The sequence below is a fragment of the Carassius gibelio genome, chromosome A20 (genome assembly GCF_023724105.1).
Source record: "Carassius gibelio isolate Cgi1373 ecotype wild population from Czech Republic chromosome A20, carGib1.2-hapl.c, whole genome shotgun sequence".
Classification (NCBI taxonomy): domain Eukaryota; kingdom Metazoa; phylum Chordata; class Actinopteri; order Cypriniformes; family Cyprinidae; genus Carassius; species Carassius gibelio.
The window spans coordinates 22022070-22044154 of record NC_068390.1 but is presented as its reverse complement, the minus strand read 5'-3'; the positions used below and the strand labels follow the sequence as shown (position 1 = coordinate 22044154).

At 36.7% G+C, this 22085-nt stretch overlaps 1 protein-coding gene across 1 annotated transcript in view; it reads right to left on the bottom strand.

Moving 5' to 3' along the window:
- Window positions 1-21767, bottom strand: part of LOC127938033 (polypeptide N-acetylgalactosaminyltransferase 14) — a 30034-nt gene extending 8267 nt beyond the window's left edge. The window contains exons 1-8 of the mRNA XM_052534398.1: window positions 21244-21767; window positions 16591-16760; window positions 8147-8245; window positions 4172-4239; window positions 3964-4029; window positions 1619-1740; window positions 795-882; window positions 443-527 (exon numbers count right to left, since the gene is read on the bottom strand). Coding sequence (XP_052390358.1) covers window positions 443-527; window positions 795-882; window positions 1619-1740; window positions 3964-4029; window positions 4172-4239; window positions 8147-8245; window positions 16591-16760; window positions 21244-21378 — 833 coding nt within the window. The 5' untranslated portion in view covers window positions 21379-21767. The remainder of the gene's footprint in view (window positions 1-442; window positions 528-794; window positions 883-1618; window positions 1741-3963; window positions 4030-4171; window positions 4240-8146; window positions 8246-16590; window positions 16761-21243) is intronic.
- Window positions 21768-22085: the final 318 nt, after the last annotated feature.

The window sequence follows — 22085 nt, the reverse complement described above, 5'->3', positions numbered from 1 at the left end:
ATTTGTATATTTTCCGGAAAAAAAACCGAGTGATTCCTGCCCTTGTAAAACTCACCCCAACGAGATATATATATCATCTGAAATATGTTTAAGTCATCCTGTGGCCCCCTACGCTATAAAATGATTTGTACAGTTGTAAATAAAACAAAGACTTGTTTACATTTTACAAGAAAATACTCTTCAGTCTTTCTAAATTTCATCTTCATTTCATTGGCATTTCTTGGTAATTAATTCTGAGGTTTACTAGGAATTTTTGAGTAAAAATTGTTTCTATACCAAATGTTTTTCAGCATAGCTGAAAAGAGAACTCTAAAATCTACAGAGAATTTTGTAATTTGGTTCTTAAACATGGTGCTCAAAGTCCAATAGGTGCTGGACCAAACCTCCGTCCTCATTTAGCACAATCGTTTTTATAAAAGTCCTCCTGCTTCTCTACACCTACTTAATAGGCTCTGTAAGATCAGCTCTCTTGGCTCGCTTTTCAGCTGATAGTTTCTCCCATTTAAAACGTAAACTCCAGTCGAAGCCTGCAGCAGAGATATAGGGAAGAAAGAGAGAGAGAGAGAGAGAGAGAGAGAGAGATCAATGAAGATCTTTTTGCTCTAATTTCTTGTAACTTTCTTTTTTTTTAATAAGTCATAATTATACACTGCCAGGGCGATATAATTAAAGTGTTCTGCCGATGATAGGCCAAGGCTTACATCACAGCTAATTGTTCGATTTGTTTCTGTGTGACACTATTGATTGGGAACTTTGACAGACAGTGAATGAAGAATTATAATTGCAGCTTTTACCTCCTTGCAGCTCTGAGGAAGCAGCGATATAGGCAAACGTGTCCATACTAATGATGTCAATCACAGGGCTGGCGACACAGGTCGGGTCCTGAAAAATGGAAATGTATAAAAATAAAAAAAAGAGACAAAAAGAGCACTAGAGATTTAATAAGGAATGTGAAAAGCTTGACTCTTTGTCTGTTCAGCTTGATTTCACAACAAAGGAGGTGGAAAATCAGCGAGCACTGGGATTATCCGTTACTTAGAGCGAGTGAATGTGCACACACTCTCATCCAACATCATTACACCAGACTCTCTGACCTCATCGCTCAACTCTCTCACGCAACATAATACAGTTTGCTGAAAGGATAGAATACTTGAGATGTGTCAGCACTACTAGGTTTTCAAACTACTTCAACTTGCCTTATGAAATGCATTTTGGAAAAATGTGACCATGAATATTTAATGTCAGTAATGATTGTGAATAAAAATTATTTTGTTGTGTAAAATATCTTTTTTATTTTTTGCAATATGTGTTTTGCTGGCAGTTTTATATGCACAAAATATGCCAAATAAAAGATTTTAGATCAAAATGTTTTATTTATTTTTTATTTATTTGAAATCTACTGCTAAAATGTCAAATAAGTTCTGCTAGCAGACAAAACAAAGCATCAGGATATTTATGCATGTGCTTGGCAAACAGTGCTGCATTCAGTGCCGCCTCTGTATTGCCTTGCTGACTCTCTACTATTCATAATAAACCTAAAAAGGAGACAATTCCACCGAATCCAGGTAGAAGTGCTCAACATACCATTGACACAATATGAATAATTGTAAAACTGTACCTCTTTGACCCTCTGCAGCAGTGGAGGCAGCCAATCTTTGTTGACCTCACAGTGACTGTCCAAAAAAGTCAGGATCCCGGCTCCTGCAGCGTCAGCCCCTCGAACCCTGGACCGTATCAGTCCTGTGACACACACACACAGATCAGAGACAACGAAGAATTCATGGTCCATCACAGCTGCGCATTACATCTGTTGATAAGCCTGTTAATTAAACTGACAAACACTCGTCTCAACAACCCCATTCACAGAAAAAGATATGAAAACAGCCATTTAAATCTGATTAGTTGAAGGGACAATTAAAGCCTTATGGTTATTATCGAAATCAGAGCAAGAAGTTTTTCCATGAAGGCAAAGCTATTAAATCAGTAGAGCCTGACTGAAGATGCATAATAATTGTAAACGTGCAAGACTCGTGTGCAAAGTTTCACGCTGCACAGCAACTTCAGCCAATTAAAAATCCCATTTCATCCTCAATAAGGCTTTATTTTCCAGATGGGTGAGTGCACCCTCTACAGAGTTGTTGAGAGCAGGATGTGTTTGTGTGTGCATGCATATTGGGCTGGTGTGGCCACTGTGTATGCACTGGGCAGATGAAGGAAGAGAGAGTGAAAAAGACAGACAATGAAAGACAGAGTGAAAGGCAGAGATTACATTCACCTACAGCTAATAGAGTTAACATCGCAGAACCGCACACCCTGTTTGTAGCTCCGGGACGGCAATAGGGTTTAAATGCCTTTAACAATTTTCTCTTGTAAAGAGTTGGCTGCACAGGGGTTTTATGCATTAATCAATGCTGTCTATGCGACAATGTGTGACAGTGTGTAATGGAACCTCGAAATGCAACTTGCTGGTCATTACTAATATGAATTTTGATTCTTTCTTGGCAATGATGACTGTACATTACATTATTATTTTAATTAATACTATCATTATTATTGGTGCTTGCTCATACTTTGGTTTAGGGAGCAAACCCTAAGCCCCAATAATAAACTTGTGCACATAACTAGCCAGGGACCTGACTGATTAGCTTATCAGTTATTGTTTAGAATAGCTAGATTTTCATACTTTCATACTTTTCAAGCTTATTTAAGAAGAGCTGTGCTATTACTTTACTAAGCAATTGGACTTTGCCTGGCAGATGAAGAAATTAACAAACAAATCCAACAGACTTAAAAGGAAGGAATCACCTGTGCACGTTCACATGGAACAGCATTTACTACACAGGGTCGCTGTTCACTGACAAGCTGCTCAAAACATGAGCAACATATGATCGTAAAATAAAATAAAATTAATGCTACAGAGAAATATGAAAAAAAAAAAAACTGTAACAAATTACTAAAGCTTAAACTAAAAATATAAAAATAATGAAAAAGCTCAAAATACTCAGAAGATTAATAAACGGCTTAATATTATATAAATAAAACCCTGCATTCATCCATAACACTGTGGAGAGTTAAATTGTTGCACATCGACCATGGGTTCTGAACAAGGAAGCCTTTCTCATATTACCTACAGAATGTATGAAAATCTAGTTATTAATGTCTGAATGCATTTCGTCCCAGCGACATTAACAGCACAGTGATAATAAACTAAATGAGAAATTTAAATGCTAATTGGACATGGAAATTTATGTAAAGCTCGACCCGTTTAATTTACTAAAAAGCTAACCAGCCATAAAGATGACTTAACCTTTCAACATCCATAATGTTGTTAAACCATTCTAATGGGATTGCATCAAATATTAAGTGGGCATTTTAACCTCTAAGGGCTTGGACAGCCATTCTGAACAATAGTTGACATAAAATCTGCCACAAGCTGTACAGCAGTGGCAAAATCAATATTTGCTAAAACAGTTTAAGACAAACTGTTTTCAGTTAGATGCACATCAAAATGCTTGGCTTTCAAATGGATTTTTAATTGCTTTTTTATCATGAGTGTAAATCTATGTCCATGCAAGCTTTTTGCGAACTAATCTATACTGTGTCTCCATCTAGATTCAACATATCGGTTCATCCGAATGGAACGATATGGATGACAGTATGAGTCCATGGCAGCGAAACTTTATCTGCTCTGTTTTCCACCTGTGCAACAAGTGCATGTAAGGAAGTGTGACACACTGGTCAGAGTTTCAATCAAAGTGCAGTAATCTTCCTCAGTCTGTTCACCATCACTCTCCCAGTAACACACCACCTGCAGCTAAAACACTCACCAGCACACAGGTGAAAAGCTGAACAGCTGCTTTAAGAGTCTGGATGGCATTACAAACAGGTGTGTTGCCAGCCCCAAAATGAAATATTGAATTAATAGGGAGAGGGAGAGAGTGACAGATGTTGTTACTGGCCTACCTTCTCTGCGTTTATTACGAAGACACTTTACTTTGGGCAACTTGGTGAGAAGAAGGCAGTCATTTGCTGTTAGGGAAAAACAAATATTTAAATGTATTTATTTGAAATATTTATCAAATATATTAAGAGTGCATTTATGACATTAGAATATGAACTTGTACTTTTTCGAACATTGAAATTCAAATATGCTGTAATGCACAATACTCACGATCTTCGCTGAAATCGTCTACCAGTATGATCTCGTGAATCAGATGCAAAGGAGTCCGATTCAACACACTGAAGAGAAACCGAATTAAAATTTTATTAATGTTTATAGGAATAAAATAAAAAAATAAAATATAATATTAGATTTAAAAAAATATATTAGATTAAAAACGTAATACTTAAATGAAAATTAGAAATGCTACTTTGGCAACTAACAAAAATAAAATGAGTTTAAGTACTGCAATTTACACTAAAAAAACACTAATAAAATTTTTATTATAAAAACACTAATAAAATTTGTAGGTTAAGTGCAGAATTATTTTTATATTCTTCATAAAATATTTTTTTTCTAAACTTGTGCTAATGTTTTTTACTTGCAATGTTTGTTAATTTAAAATGCAATTAAAAACAGCCACTGACTGTGACGTTTGAACTCAGCATCTTTGGAGACTTTTGCCAAGCATTCTTATCCGTAGAAAATCTTTGACTGAACCTTGCTAGGCTAGCAATGTGTCGCAGAGCTCCCTGCTTAATTTCTTTAGAAAAAACCTCAGCTTGATGGACAGCCAGACACAAGTCCTAAGGTTACACCCAATAAGGGATGTTTCTCCCTCTCCGGGTGTGACTCCTCCGGCACAGCTGGCTGCAGAAAAAAATTTGCTGAATCAGAAGACACCGAAATGGCAGAAGTCTACCCATGTGATAAAGAGGTATATGAACAAATACGTTTAAATATAGTCGTTGCATATAGTTTTACGGCTATGGGTTGAGCACACCAGTCTATTCTTTAACGTTAGGGATACGCAGAGTCAGTTTTTTGTACATTAATCTGACAATGAATGGGGCACAACCAGTTATTCCGATGTACACCCTGAGTCTCTATTCTGGCTACGCTAGTGGTTTGAAGCAGTTTTAAAATCTCTCTAAACTGCTAATTTTCAGTCAGCCTCTGTTCTGATTGGTCAGATGGCCCAGTCTGTTTTGACTGGTCTACCACATACAGCACATGTCAGAAACGATACGCCCATTGCCATAATTACACATTTTGAACGCTTAATAAAAAATATAAACATCTATTATTTATAATACTTACAGGTTTTGATTCTGTGGAGCAATGAATTATACAAATGTGTTACCTTGTGAAGTGTAGCTGTCACAGAAGTAGTACTAACGACTCATTTAGTCTGTACAGAGTTTATTCTTTATACAATTTTATTTATCGTGCACTTTCGGCTTTTTTTCCCCGGCTTGAATAATAGGGGCACTTTAAATGTGGTTTCAGAACATGCACCATAACTTGGTGAGGAGTTTGTTTAAACTCAGTTTTATGGGTTTACTATTCACATTCACTTTAACATCATCTCATGAGATCCATTTATTGAGAGGCAGTATTACTAGCTACCAAAATTTATTAAAACTGAATTATTAATAATTCATATAAATATAAAACAAATTTATACAAAACAAAGTGTATTAGACAACAGTTATACAAGGATTCAACATTTTCTTATTGTTTCAATCTAAGTTTATTGATAAAAAAAAAAGTATACTGTAACTTTCAAAACTCAAAACTTCCTTATGAGTCCCGCAAAAGTTGTAAAAATGTATTTTGTTATAATAATATAAAAATGAAATAACATTCATGGTAAAAAAACAATGAAGGGTCTCATCCTTAATTGGTTTTCATGAATAAAACGTATTTAAAATGTATATAGTAAAGTTAGCATAAACTCTCTGGTGCCTTCAGATGCAAATAATAAAGCTGCTTGCCATCAATCACATCATATACCTAAAGGGGTTAAGAAAAAGCCTCTCCCCATACCTCCTCTCACATCTCTCTCGCTTGCTCACTTTTGCCTGATAAGTAGCTGAAAGGAGAGTCGGAGGAAACCAGGAAATGCTCCAGAAAGTTCTCTTCCACCTCTTAGGACTCCTCTGTAGTAATAACCTCTGCCAGCAGCAACACCTATCAAAAACTGCCTGGGGCCTACACTTGAAACCCACTGTGTATAAATGCTTAGTCTATGTGAGCGTTCATGTGAAGAGATGTTTGTGTGTCTTCATGTGCATGAGAGAATCCCCACATAAGAAAAAAGTCATAGAAAGTTAAGGTTTAATACTGCTTTGCCATCATGGAGCATATCTACAGGATATTTTGACATTATTAATTATCGGTGCTGTTGTTTAATGGCTGGTAACTATAACAAAGGTTCAGGGTTAAAGCAGGGCAGAAGTCATTTCTGCTGTGGAGCTGCCGTGACTAATGTGTGATGAGTGGAGTTTAGATTCCACACTCCAGAGCGAAACACCTCACACCACATCCCTTCACCACAGCCTCAGGAGCCAAACTGCACCTGGATACTATTAATGCTCCAAAAGCTGATTTTGGCTGAATCTAACAAAAACACACCTGGGTCATATTTCATCCCAAAATGTTATTTTATTTTACTTTACATTTAATTTTCATATTAAAGTTAGAATATAGAAAAAAATGTATGAATACGGCACTGAAACTTCAAGTGCATGAATCATTAAAAATAAAAACAAATTGTTAATGGTGTTAACTCGTGTCCTTTCTCACGGCTCAATGAAAGTAAAGGCAAATCACATTCCTTCAGGGTTTGTACAAGTTTCTGAAAGTTTTTTTTAAACTATGAATTCCTTGTATGGGCACTTCTCCTAGAAGGATGTGCGTACACCAACCAGAGTGAGAGCAAGAGCACTCCTATCAACTTTCTTCATTCTGGTTATGGAAGTCGTCAGCAGTGCTGGACAGGACTTGCTCTAGAAGAACTTCTTCAAAGTTGTTTGTTTTTGGTTGTGATGGAAAGATACCCTTGTTCAGCTTTTCCAAAGAACCCAGCATTATGGGAACAGTGGATGCATTTTTTTTTTAACGTGGCAGCAACAGAGTTGTGCACGTGTGTTTGTATTTTCCCATCATTTCAATGACAAATGTTTTATTAACAAGGGCCAGTTCAACGCTGGATTTACAAATCGTCAAATACTGAAAGACAGAGCAATAAAAGAACCTGGTTATGAATAAGAACCTTATGTGGCAACTAAAACTGCATCAAATTTCTGTTAGGGTTGTGATATTGAGGAAACTTTCCCACAGGTTAATCCATGTGCGACAACACCGGTATCACTGTGGGGGCGGTCATTTTCCTTGGCTTTTAAATAGCTTGTAAAAGCGGCATGCGCATTTTACCTTCGCTTTTAAATAGCAGCAATTCGGCGTAAAGCAACTGTTCGTTTTTAGTTCATTTGAGTTTTTCCTCTTTCCTTCGCTTTTAAATCGTTTAAAAGCGCTTTGCCCATTATACTTTCACTTTCGGTTTAGAAAACTGCGTCAATAGCTTGAATACGACAACAAAATATGATGTCAACCTCACTTTAGCATTTAACACAAACTTTTATTATCAAAACAAATAAAAATACACCATGCTATAGGGCAGCCTATGCCCAATAAAAAAAACAACAACAAATAACTTGCATAAAGTTTAAATAGGTATACAAAACTGGAAATAAGCAAGCATGTATAATATAACCAAATAAATAAGAAACGTAGAAAGTTATAGCTTAACAAGAAAGAAAGCTTGGATTTCAAGATTGTCCTTGTTCTGGAGGCATAAATTTGTACCTTTACCCCTAAAGATGCATATTAGTACTTTAGAATAATAAGATGTACCCTTAAGATACTACTATGAAACTTTTAGAGAAAAATAACATCCAAAGTCATTCCTTTGAAAGTACTACCCCAATGACAAGCAGTCATATCCCTAAAGGTGCAATTTTTGCTCATTTTGTCTGAAAGTGAATAAGGCTAAAAGGAAATAATAGTGTTCAGTTTTATGTAGCTCAAGAGGGGCTAAAAGCTACATTTTTTTCTTTGTGGCACAAAATGAAAAGGAACAAATAAGCACAGCAGCAGCTTATAAGAATTGCACTGATGGATTGTACTGAGTCCAAGTCTTACCTCTGAACTGTGCGCAACAGGGTAGATCGTGCCTCATTGTGAAGCGTGATCACTATGGTAGTGGATGGCAGGTCGGGGTCATAGTGCAGTGTTGTACACCTGGGGGAGACAGAAGGGAGTCAAAATAATGAGCCTCTGTTGTACTAATTAAGCATCAAGTTTAACATGTGGTAAAACCTTTACTGATTTTACACCTACTTAATATTCAAATGTGTTGGAGGTCAAGTCATCCCTTAGCATATGGCGAACAAAAGAAACTGCTGAAATGTGTAAAGCGAGGGTTTCTGAGGTGCTTAAGTATCCAGTGAGCACTTAAGAATAGACAACATAAAACATGGGCCATGGTTAAGAGAGATGTTGCCTGTGTTAACAGGCAAACAGCAACCGTTGTGTGGAGGAAAAGGGAACATGTGGTTAGAATGGAAAGGACAGCAGGCAGAACTTAGAGGAGAGCATAAATAATGGAGGATCTGATTAAAAATAAATCGCATTTTTGCTTCACCCCAACAGCAGAAGAAGTGGGCCAGTAAAAAGCAGTTTGTGTTGAGGATGAACATTCTGACTTGCAGTAAACACCAAACATAACCCTGCACTGCTCCACCTCAGAAATACCAGAGACTCAAGGTTTTGGTGGTAAATAGTGTCTGTGGACAAGAATAAACTAAAAGATCAGGGTTATGTGATAAAGTATACATAGTCTTCACGCAAAATAAACCTATTGTATAACGACTACTGAAAAGCAGTTATGGGAATAACAGGTGACCACTGAGCCATTTGGCCTTGGCATATGAGAATAGCCTACAGAGAATAAAAACCAACAGGACAGCCTTTGTAGGGAGATTGTGTCCTAGATTCAGACAGGATGGGGGACACAGATGGAGAGAAATACATCTGACCTTTAAGATGGGGTGCAAGATGATCTCTAGATACAGATCTATAGATACACCTATTTTAGACATTGTTGTTAAAATGGTCATTCAAGTTAATATACTTTTTTTTTCAGGAAAGTATGCTCTGCTAATGCAGTTGGGGTTGGGCAATATCTGTTCTCATCTTCCACTAGATATTTTCTTAATCTCATCAGCGATTTCTATTTTTGCACACTCTGCGGCAGCTGACCACTACAGCCCCAGGTATACTTCACTTTTCGCTCCGTCTCGCACAAAGCAGTGTCTGCACAGCTTTCAAAGTATACTCAACCATGTGTTTGAAAATTATTAAATGAAGATTTATTTAAAATCATTTAAAATTATTTAAAATGGGCCCAGAATCAATGGCAATTGAAAAAAAAAGGTCTTTGCTGTGCTTTATTGTTATGGCTTCCTATGACATTAAACAGAACCAGTCATTATCTTTGCAAAAACAAGCACCTATATCTGTGAACATCACTAAACTACATTTTTCATTGCTAAACCAAAACATTTTTAGGTGGTCTTGTGTAAACCCACTATTCAAACCTTCTTAAATGAGTTTGAATAGTAAATATTAGTAGAAGCATACCTGCATCATAATCACTTAAGTGAATGTATATTTCATTTTGGGCTCAATATGGCTGGCCTAATTAATGGCTCTGTTCCAATCTTGTGAGCTGTCTTGCTACCTGCTGCCCACACAGTCTCACAAATAGTGTTTATTACACAAACTACATAGTGAAGTGTAAAGTTTTGCGTCCATTCTCCTCTAAGCTAACAATCAAACTAATAAAAATAACATACAAAACATATACAAATATTGGGGTAAAATGGTAAATTAGTCTTTGCATCAAGGATCTTGTGAATGATGTTTTGTAATGCTGCCAAGGTAATTCACTTGGTTTTGAAACCGAGCCAATTTGTCTGGAAAGTCTGCTACTGAAAATTGACTGAAATTGACTGTTTACTGCATAAGCAGAGTGTAATTTAGGCCTCTCCATCTTTTTTTTTTTTCACTTTAAAATAATCATTTAAATATTGAGTCAAACAGTGAAATAACGTTATGTTTACAATGTAAAGTGAAGATGTATTTATGCTTGATGACAAAACTTTTTTGGGGGTTAAACTGTTATGATAAATTTGCTTTGGAATCAAGTACATCTACATTTCTGCTTTTGCTTATTCATGAATACAATTAGATCAGCCTTAAAAACACATTATAAGCTAAAGGGCTGTTTCCACAGCTTCATATGCTGTTTGAAGCCTGTACCGGAGGCAGCCTGGGAGCAAGATCTATCGCTCAATGCAGCTATAGCCCAAGGTCTTTTGAGACAGGGGGATGCTTTAAACCGTAAAACACAGACCATCATTAGAGTTTCTGTCAGAATACAACATCTAGGAGAGGGGAAGCATATTGCAGTTTACTTGATAATTCACCAAAATGATGGATGCAAGTTCCTTGAGAAAACTGGGAACTGGAAGTGTCGTCTTAGCATTTCTCATTATGATGTATCCAGCTCACTTTCCTTGAGATTGCTACTGCTGGACAAAAATCACAACATATGGCCTCACCAATGGAAGTACTGCATATGACATGACTTATGATATGCATATTTTAGAGAAATCAGCACTTTTGCAACTACAAAATGTTTAGTCTGGTTTTAGGATAAATCATAGTACTGAGTCTGCCTTAGAGTATTAAATTACATTTTGTTGTCGATTGACTCAGGGGATTCGGTTATTCAAATTTTATTGGACCAGAGTGAATTTGATACACACCATTCTTATTTCTCATCTTAATATGTTGGTATTCAAGACAAAGCTTTAAGCTGGTTTAAAATCCACCTGTGGTGTTTCCCAAGGGCCCATTCTTGCCCCAACCCTTTTTTCTTTGTATATGCTTCTACTAGGTAATATTAAGAAACACTGAGTGTCATTTAATTTCTATGCAGATGACACACAAATATATCTGCCTCTGAAGCCACAATACACAAAAGGTTTGGGAAATCTGTTTGCATGTCTAGAGGACATTAGACCTTGGATGTCTTTAACATTTTTATGCTTAAATTCTAGTAAAACAGAAGTTATTGTATTTGGGCCTCAGAAGAATAAGGCTAATCTAAACCATAATCTGGGATATTTGAACTCCTTCATTAAGCCTACTGTGAAAAATTTAGGAGTCCTCTTTGATACCTCCCTAAAATTTGACCAACAGATTAACAGTTGTTAAGTCAAGTTTTTTTCCATTTAAAGGGTTAGTTCACCCATAAATGTAAATTATGTCATTAATGACTCACCCTCATGTCGTTCCAAACCCGTAAGACCTCCGTTCATCTTTGGAACACAGTTTAAGATATTTTAGATTTAGTCCGAGAGCTTTCTGTCCCTCCATTGAAAACCTATGTACGGTATACTGTCCATGTCCAGAAAGGTAATAAAAACATCATCAAAAGTAGTCCATGTGACATCAGAGGGTCAGTTAGAATTTGTGGAAGCATCGAACAAAAACCATGGCTAACACTCCATCAGAGTTAAAATAAACCAATATCCCTGAGTAATTCATTTACTCAAACAGTACACTGACTGAACTGATGTGAAGAGAGAACTGAAGATAAACAGCAAGCCGAGCCAGATAACGAACAAAAGATTGACTCGTTCTCGATTCAAGAACCGGATTGAAGAACATTTTTGGGTGAACTATCCCTTTAAAACTTCTCTTTAGAATTAAGTCTTGCCTATCATTTAAAGATCTTGAAAGAGCCATGCATGCCACAGTTTTAGCACGTTTGGACATTTACCCCAGTCTTCTATATCACGACTCCAGATGGTCCAAAATGCTGCAGCCAGGTTTCTAATGGGGACTCGCAAACGAGATCATATTACTCCAAAGAAAGATTCTAAATTGGTTACCAGTGCATTATAAAATTTATTTTAAGATATTGTTTTTAAATCCTTAAATGACCTGACACCCCCTTATCTATCTGACTTATTAAAAGAAAATAAGCCCATAAGATGTCGGAGATCGGCAATAAATCTCTCATTGGCTCAGCCTAGATCAAGGTTAAAGACCAGAGAAGATTGCACATTTGCAATAGTTGGACTAAGGCTATGGAATAACCTTCATCTGTAAAAGCCTCAAAATCAGTCTATGAGTTTAAAACTAATTTGAAATCCTATTTTCTTACCTTGTTTTTTTTTAAAGAGAGAGAGAGAGGAAAAAGGCAGTAAAAGTAAATTAAATAAGCTACTCCAGTTTGCATATGTTTTCTTGTTTATTATACACAGAACAATGACAGGACCTGACAGGGAAATTTATCTTAAAAATATGCATTCATGTCTCAGATTCTCTGCGAAGATTTGAACGTCCTTCAGATGCTGCTTTTGTTGTACACACAATAGGATGTCTAAGAGCTCTAGGGAACTGAGTGACACTGCTTCAACCTTGGCAAGCCTGAAAGGCCCAGGAGACAGCATGCTATGAAGAGAATGAAACGCACATACAGTACATGGACCAAAATATCCATTAGACCTACATAAAAAAAAAGGCACTGGAGACCTAACAGGAGGGAAAACCGAAAAAACTTTAATTCATTTATATTTATATATTTTATTATTATTCAGTTTTTGCCTTGGGATGCACTTATTGTGTTAGAACGCAGAATGTTAGAATGAAACCAATTAAATTGTGGTTTACAAAATGTAGTCAGTCACATTTAAATGTTTTAATCTCAATTACTCACTCATAAATAAAGTCAAGCTGTTTTGTTCCTGATTGAACCTGTGTTTGAACAAATCAACTGAATTAATGATTCAATGACTCGCTCATAAAAAGCGTAACAATTATCAAACAAATTTCCTACTTTATGAAAGAAGGTGCCAAGTAGACTGTAAAAACATAAGTGCACTTTACAGAATCTTCATGAATTCATCAATTCTGACTGTAATGGTTTAATCTTAAATCTATAGAAAATCTTTACTATATGGTTATATTTCGACCCCTCCCCGGTGTTTCATCACAGTGACTCTGAAGCCACTTTTTGTACTGAATAATTGGCAGCTTTAATGAAAAACATTTGCAAAGCTCCTGGTGCCTGAGCTTATCAGTTATTAGCCCTTGAGGAATGGAAGTCCTTCTGAATTGAGGTCTATGCTAATATCCTGTGGTGGTGGTTCTTTTCTCTGCAGCAAAATGAGGTTCAGCCACCAGGCTAACTGAAAGGACCAGGGTCTTGCCACAAGTGAAGTCTCATTCTGTATTTGACTGATTCCTCTGCCAGTTCAGCATTAAATGTAGCTCTTTTGCCTTCTCTACATTGATAGGACTAAGCTTGCCTGAAGACACCTGAAGGAATTTGTAAACTGAGTGCAAATGTTCAACAACAGCATGAACAATGAGTGTGGTGTTCCTACTGTAATTACAAAAGGCATTTTAGTCATGTAAGAGGAAGGAAGAAATGAAGGCTACACAGAAAATAGACAACACATGGAAAGACAGATCGAGAAAGAAAGTATAGCATTAGAGCACTGGGCCTGCATAATAAGCCGCCTCACCTTTTATTGGAGATTCTCTCTAATGTCTCCAAGCCCCTGCATGAATTATTTTTTTGAGAATAACACTGCACTGCTATAGAGGCCAGAAAAGCTCTCTAGATGATTTTATTTTAAACCTGACACATACCTGAAGACCTGTGCAATTGAGAATAACCCATGGTTAGGTTTTAGTTGACAAGGCACATTTAGGGATGCACGATATTGGATTTTGGCCGATATTCGATATGCCGATATTTTCTAAATAATTTTGGCCGATGCCGATACCGATATCGATATATATACAAATATATACTGATATATTTACAAATATATACTGATATATTTAAACTTTAATTTTACTGAAGAGAAATCCATGTATCTCTTCTGTACTGATTCTACCATAAATTTATTATTTTACAAATGTAGACAGACATTCACATCTGAAAAACAGGTCAATTATTTCACTTGGAGAATATCGGTTTGGCTCATCGGCAGAAATATTCATATCGGCCGATACCGATAATGGTCATTTTAAGCTTTTATCGGCCGATACCGATGTTGTGCCGATATTATCGTGCATCCCTAGGCACATTCATAAATAATTTTCTCTATTGACTTTAAAGAGTTGGTCTGTGGGCCCACATTGTTAAATACATCTGCAATTTTCAGAAAAGTCTGCATATGATGTTTACTAAACACCAATAAGGTTATTTTAGCTACTGTTGTTACAAGACGCAAGTTAACTAAAATATAATAGGTCTAGTCTACATATACATACATACAGTACAGACCAAAAGTTTCGACACACCTTCTCATTCAAAGAGTTTTCTTTATTTTCATGACTATGAGTATTGTAGAGTCACACTGAAGGCATCAAGGGCTATTTGAAAAAAGTTTAACATTTTGTCCAAGCAATAATAAGAGGACATATTTGAATCTAATTTGTCTTGAATCTGATTTTTTTATTAAATCTAAATCATGATTTTTTTTTTTTTAAATCATGAAATCAGTACTGCATGAGTAAATGCAGTACTGTACTACTATAGAGTTTCTGAACTCTGACTAGGATGTTGAGAAAGTTGATCAAAGTTCTTGTTTATTCACTGAATTCAAGTAAAGATTCATCAGTTGTTAATACACAAAAACTTTGACCCTGTTTATATCTGGATCTAACATCTCATCACATGTGGACAGTGGTCACATGAGGTGCAAACATGAGAAAATCTGTCACCGCTGATTCCATGCGATCTGACTAACTGAGATAGATGTTAATATCAGGGTGTAAACATGGTAAACATGAAAATAATCCAGAAACAGCAGCAAAATGAAATGTGCCACTGTCAAAAAAAGAAGTGAAATTCACTAATGAGTGAGTGACTTCCCACAGTACTGCAGAGTAAAATTGTACAGTGGCTAGGACTGGCCTCATTTCATGAGCTACAAATATCACAAGGCCATGTTTCCACAGAGAGCAGCTAAAAACAAGCCCAATTACCAATGCAAATTAAAACATGTTAACAATCAAATTTTTGGTATCTGCTGAATTTCTGAAACACTGATCCACCCAGGGCTCTAGAGAGACTAATTTGGACCTTATTTCTCAATGGTGAGAGAAAAAAAAAGAAAAGAAAAAAAACTGCAAGTGATCACGTGGTGTTGTGTAGGTGTACCTAATAAAAAAAAAAAGTGCACCAGCGCAACTAGTGCAAAAATTTAGAAATGTGGTTGTCTGTGGAATTGCTGAACTAAAGAACTAAATGCTTATAGTACAGCAGAACAATCTCAAAATGACCTGAGTTTGGCATCAGTTAGATTTTTTAAAGGGGGGGGGGGGGGGGGGAATGTTTTATTATATTCATAAGAGAAAGATGTCTGTACCGATTTTTCCCGGAAAAACACAGGTGGCTGGAGGCGTGACGTGTGGGCGGAGCTAAAGAATCACGAGCGCCAGTAGGCTTTTGCGTTGAGAGCGTTTGGAAGCTGTGACATTACCGCGAGGAAAAAAAAACATCCAAAACAAACCATGGCTAACAGTCAGATTCAGCTGTTTATTTATGATCCAGAATCAGATCCAGAGGCTGAAATTTAACAAGAGCAGCAGCAGCAGCAACGACATCTCTATGTGGTATGTATTGAAACTGTATATAATGCTTAGCGGTTTTGGAAAATGACTAAGTTCCACTTTATGTTTATTTTTTTAAGCTGTACATGTGGAAAGTGCAGTTTGATGACAACATCGCATGTTGTTTACTTGATGTGCTTACGCGCCGATAGCTAAGTTAACAACAACCAAAAACACGTTTCTTTTGTGACAATTAGGTCTCTCGCTCTGATCAGTGAATGTCTCTGCTCTCATTGCTCTGCTATTCGGGAGCGCGCGCTCTTCCGCCAGAAGTGCCCTCAGGACCCATATAAGGAAATTCCGCTCCATCTAACGTCACACAAACCCATACTCGAAAAAAACTTTCCGAAACTTGTGACAGACCGCAAGAGGTATTTTTGGAACAAAAATACTCCTTCAAACGTACAACTTAATTTTTGAAACTTTGTCCATGTTTAGCATGGGAATCCAACTCTTTAACAGTGTAAAAAAACTCAGTATGCATGAAATAGCATTATGAATACTTATTTAGCATGGATGTATAACATTGATCAAAAGTAACAGCAAACATATAAATACTTATATGATTTATGAATAGTATTCTATCAGCACAATTGTTTTAAACATTGATAAGAAGAGATCTTTCTATGCACTACGTCAGCATATTAGAATGATTTCTGAGGGATCATGCGACACTAAAGACTGGAGTAATGACTGCTGAAAATTCAGGTTTGCCATCACAGGAATAATTTTTATTTTAACATATTAACATTGAAAATTTTTGTTTTTGAATTGTAATAAAATAAAACCGTATAAATACATTGATCAAATTAATGCAGCCTTCTGTGAGCATAAGAAACTTTTCATACTCGAGAGCGAGAGATCTCACACAGAGAGCTTACCTGATATTTCGGGTGTCTCGAAGTGCTCTGTTGCTGGGGATTCTCTCGCTCTCTCTTTGATTGAAGGAATACAGACTGTAGGGATCCTGGCCTGGCTTCCATCTGTGAGCATTGAGGTAGCTTTTCTCTTCAAACTCTTCCAGCAGGTCATCCCACTCAGCATCTGAGATCTAAGACATAATGAAAACACAGGAATCAAGACTTATTGAGAGGATTTATTCCATCCAGTTTTCACTGTCTGTTGGTTTGATCCAAAAAAAGACTGGAAGTCAAAGACGCTTCAGGCTACACAAGTCATTTCTATTGGTCTGACCAAATCCTAGCATCTTTCAAATTAAATGGTTTCAAATTGAATTATAATAATAAATAATAATAATAATAAAAATAATAATAATACATCGCAAAACAAAAGACTCTGATATGAGCATGTTCACTAGGCGGAAAGACGCGTTCAGTAAACCATTTAATAGAGAGGGAAAAAATAAACAAATTTGCTGTAGGCAATATTCTCAATTATCATAAGAAAGTCATTAATATTTCAGCGCTATGCATCACCATCACACCAAACCCCTCGAAATATGAGGCACACAGCAAGCTGTAGTCCCGAATGTTGAGTGTTGAACACACCAAGTCTTAAAACCCATAAGGCCATATCAATCATAATTTAATAAACCTCCACATTCTTCACCTACAGCTGCTTGAGAGTTTCCATGTTTTCCCACTTATTACTTCCTTGAGATTTTGCTGATGTTAGACCATTAAGGGGGCTGGAGGCTGTTGGTTATGGTCGGGCCTGGTGGTAAACCCATGCCAGCAGGTTGCTAGTTTCTCAACAATAACACGCCTGAGTTGCCCTTGAGCAAGGAAACTGAACCCCCTAATGCTCCCCGGGTGCCGCAGCATAAATGGCTGCCCACTGCTCTTGGTGTGTGTTCACGGTGTTTGTGTGTGTTCACAGTGTGTGTGTGCACTTTGGATGGGTTAAATGCAGAGCACGAGTATGGGTCACCATACTTGGCTGAATGTCACGTCACTTTCGTTTCTTTTGGTGTATGACTCCTTCTTGTGCCCTATAAAAAGCACAATAATCGCGGTTGTTTAAATCAAATTGCAATTAGCCAGTTATTTAATTATCATGACAGGCCTAGCATATCTTCCATGCCCTGTGCCCTGTTCAAAGTGGATGAATTTACAGATGAACGACAAACTAAAACCCTTTAAAGCATATAAGTTCATCCTCTTAAAAGTATTGCTGTAAATAAATTAACTCATTACACACATTCAGCAATGGCCTATTCAACCATTCCCCAAGTACAATATAACTAACAAATTTAAAAATCTAAAAACACTAAGTATCATACACTTGGTGAATTTGTAAATGTAACAGAGAAAAATGGGAATTGTACACCAAAAGACACTAAACTATTACACACTACCAGACTTTCAAGTCATTCAAAACACAACAAACATGCATTGCTAAGTAACATTAACAGAATGTTAATTTGCATAATGCACTTTATAGTAAGCAAAGTAAGTTTCAAACCAAACATAGTACATACTAGACGTTATGCAATTTCAGATTCAACTATTGAGTTCTAAAATCGGCGAAAACATGAAATGTTTTTGATATCCTTTCACTTGATGGATTTATAATGTGAAGCTAAAAAAAATAGTCTGTGCCTATTATACACTACACAATTCAATTAATACAATGTGAAATGTATTAAACTGGACTGCCCAAAATCCCAAAATTTTAACAATCAGGATTGACTGAAAAAAAAAAAAAAAATTGGTGTAGTATATTAGTCCATTATTTAGTTCTTATTACTCCCAACAACATAGGCACTTCATAAATTCTGAATGTCTAAAACAGCTTAACAACTTTAAAGTGTCATGTCAATCCTACAGGCTGAGCTAATGTTGAAATGACAAAACGTGAGAGCGCTAGCAAAAATGTACCTCATTGTTAATCTTGACATTTTGGATTCGGGCACAGTGACTCTCTGCAAAATTAACTTTTAATTATTAAGAATACTCCATAACAGAAACAGAATTTAATTGGCACATCTTGATCAAATTTCAATTGTCATATTTCCTATCTGCTTAATTTTATTCGCCTTCAAAAGAACGCGTTCGAACAACCAACCCCACGCTCCATGCTGAAATCCTTAGCTCCTTGATGCTCCACAGTCACTGATCGGAGCATCTGAGCAGTGCTACGATTGGGCTCAGTGTTCCCCCAGCTCCCACAGAGCTCAGCCTTCTAATGAGAGCAGAAGGACAGACTGAGGAAGTGGAAATTGGATCCTCCTTGTCCTGTCGTCTGTACTCTGCATGTGTAGTTCCTTTTTATAGAGCGTTCTATTCCACCAAAGCCTCTGCACTCTTCCAATGCACTAAACCACATATCTGAACTGATTAAATCCTGCTCCTTTTTTAAAGGCCTCAGCACACTCTCAGCAGGTACAGAATCCATGCATGACTCTAAAATTGGTCTGCGGATTTGCATTAAAATGATTCATTTCAATGTTCTGTCAGAATTCATGTTCAGGCAAATGATGAATCCATCAAACTCCATCTGTCCGGTCTAACACCTCAACGCCAGTGCCATGAATCCACTGTGAATATACCCCACAACAACAAGGTCTGCTTGTGTAATCTGTATTGTGGGACAAATCTGCCATGAATCATGGTAATAGCAGATGTCATGGGTGATATCTCAGTCCTCCCTTACCATTATAAAGATAATGCATCATTCTGCTGATGGGGGAGAATCTTCCCATCGAATCGGAGTGAGATGTCACCACCATTTGATGAATGGTTTGAACACACCAGCCACCGAGACACACACCGCATTCACCTCAACAGCCGCTGGGCCAACCCTGTATTTGACATTCCTCCTCACCAATAACAGCTATTGCAGGTTCAGCCTTCCCTGTCAGGGTTATTACAGAAAATAGATATTGAAGCAAACAGCAACATGATGCTCAACACAGAATACTAAAGTACAGTAAAGTGGAGGAGTATCTGCAAAATCAATCACCTGCCAGTTTTCAAGGCCACATTAACAGTTTCACCTATTTTTAGGAAAAAAAAATGAATCTAATCCATCAATACTCAAGCATTCATCAGCTAAGCATTCTTACTGCATTTTATGAGATAAATCAGTCCATTATACCATAAAAAGTCTCTGTACAGATGTAAGGAGCATATGCATATATTTTGTTCCTTTAGTTTTGCTCAGTGTTGATATATATTACGCCATACATTTTCATACCCCATTACCCTCAGTGATACTTTATTGTCATATACCAGTCGCTGTTTGAATGAAAATCTGACAAGATGTATAAGATTTTACAGCAGATTTATGCATCCTACAGCAATAATACAGCAGCTAGATCAATTAACTAATGCAACACATGTGCATAATCTCGCTTTATTCTGTTTGTGAATATCCTTGACCTTCGGTTTACATTACTTTCTATTAGTCATGATAGCTATTGAACAAAATTGCATAATTATTTATTGATTGGTACCGCCTGGTAAAATCCATCACATCAGAACTAGAAAACTATACATTCCTTCATTCACTATTTTATCTAACACATACCAAACCATTTTATATAGTACATTTCATTTAATATATAAAAGAAAAATATATGACAGTTCAATCATCTCAAGCATCTTTATACACCCTTTACGAATAAGTTTCATCCCAGATGTTTCTCTTTAAATGTGTTTAAGATGAATAAAATAAACACAAATGAGACAGCTAAGAAAATATTAAAAGGAAATCATTATTAAAGCATGATTTTTGAGTTCATGCTGAAATCTCAGACTCTGATGTCTTGGTAAACAGACTCTTGTGAAACTTCAGACCAGATGAACCACATGAGAGTTTATTACTTGTCAAGAGAAAATAGAAGACGTTCTCTTCAGAAATAAACCTCAATAAAACTCATTTCTTTCAATGAGAAACAAATCAGAGATCTCATTTTTGATTTGTTTTTCCCGTGGGGAATCAAAAGGGGCTGAACACTTGTTTCTAAAGCAAATGTCAGGGGTACAAATGTCTCAGGTTCGTTTATAGCGTAAATTACGACCATTTTCAAGCAGACTATTTAAATATTTACGTTTCACTCAATAATCTAGATTGAATATCTCCTCCCTCGTGTACGCAGGTGTATATTAAATTATATATTAAATTATAATTATAAATGCATCATACTGATAGGAATCCACATTTGAATAGGAAAGGAGACTAAATTGGCTATTACAGAACTATATTTGCCATCAAATAAAATGTGAAAAGGTTATCGCAAAGCAGATTTCGTCTCCCGAGGGAAAAGTAAGCTATTTCTCCTCCTGTTTCAGAAGTTGTTCAAAAATTAATCTCACTTAACTGACTGATTTAACACAACGGACAAGATAAAAACAAACAAACAATCAAACAACCAAACAAAAAACTACATAATGGACAGATTTGCGCTTTATTAATGGATTAGGCAGGTTATTGTAAAAGTGGTGCACCTCACGTAAAAAAAATTACGCTAAAGAGTTACTGATAAGTTTTAAAAATCAATAAACCACAAAAATCAAGCCATTTCTTTCATGAGGTTTGTTATTTCTAACATGACATGATGTATCACTCACCTCTTTTACTTGCGGTTGCTCGTTTCTTTGGTCAGGTAGTATTTTCCGGCTATTCAGCAATATGAAACAGAGTAAAGCGGCTATCCAAAACAACGCTGCGAGAGCTAAAGTCAGCTTTCGAGAAGGCTTCTTCATTTTCAAACGTTAACGATTCATTTAAGTTTGAAAACCATTCGCGTGCTTCTCTCTGAAGGTTGATTTATACTCGACGCTAGTGATGGGTCATTCTTGAACGATTCGTTCATTTTGAACGAATCTTTAACGTGACTCGGGACGAACGAGTCGTCTCGTGGAGTGATTCGTTCAGTCGCGCATGCGCAACATCCAGTGGGTTCTGTTTGTGTCCATCAGCTGCTCTCAATTCCAGTCCTCGCGACACCCTGCTCTACACATCGTGTATGTCTCTCTTTGTTAACACACCTGATTTAGATAATCAGCTCATTAGAAGTGAGCTCCGTGCACGAATTGTGTTCCCATTGACATGGTCTCTAGCTATACAGTGTTCATTGCTCCCTACTCCCTGAGCAGGGGGAATCAGATGAAGTTCGCTTCACTTCGGAACATTCATTCACGGATTTGAGCTGCCCAACCTCTTCACACACGGGCAAGTGTGACATCATATACCTCTGTAAATAAATACAATTTCAATTCACGTCTCGCAGTAAGTTCATGGAACACATAAATTAGTTATCGTGTGATGTCCACTTCGCAGGGCACTTACGTCGAACAGAACAAACATCTGGGTGTGAAACAGAAGTATAGTTTAATGTGAATTTCAAACTCCTTCAGATGCTTTTTGACGGAAAACAATACATAGTGTTTTGTTTTTTGTTTTTTTGCAT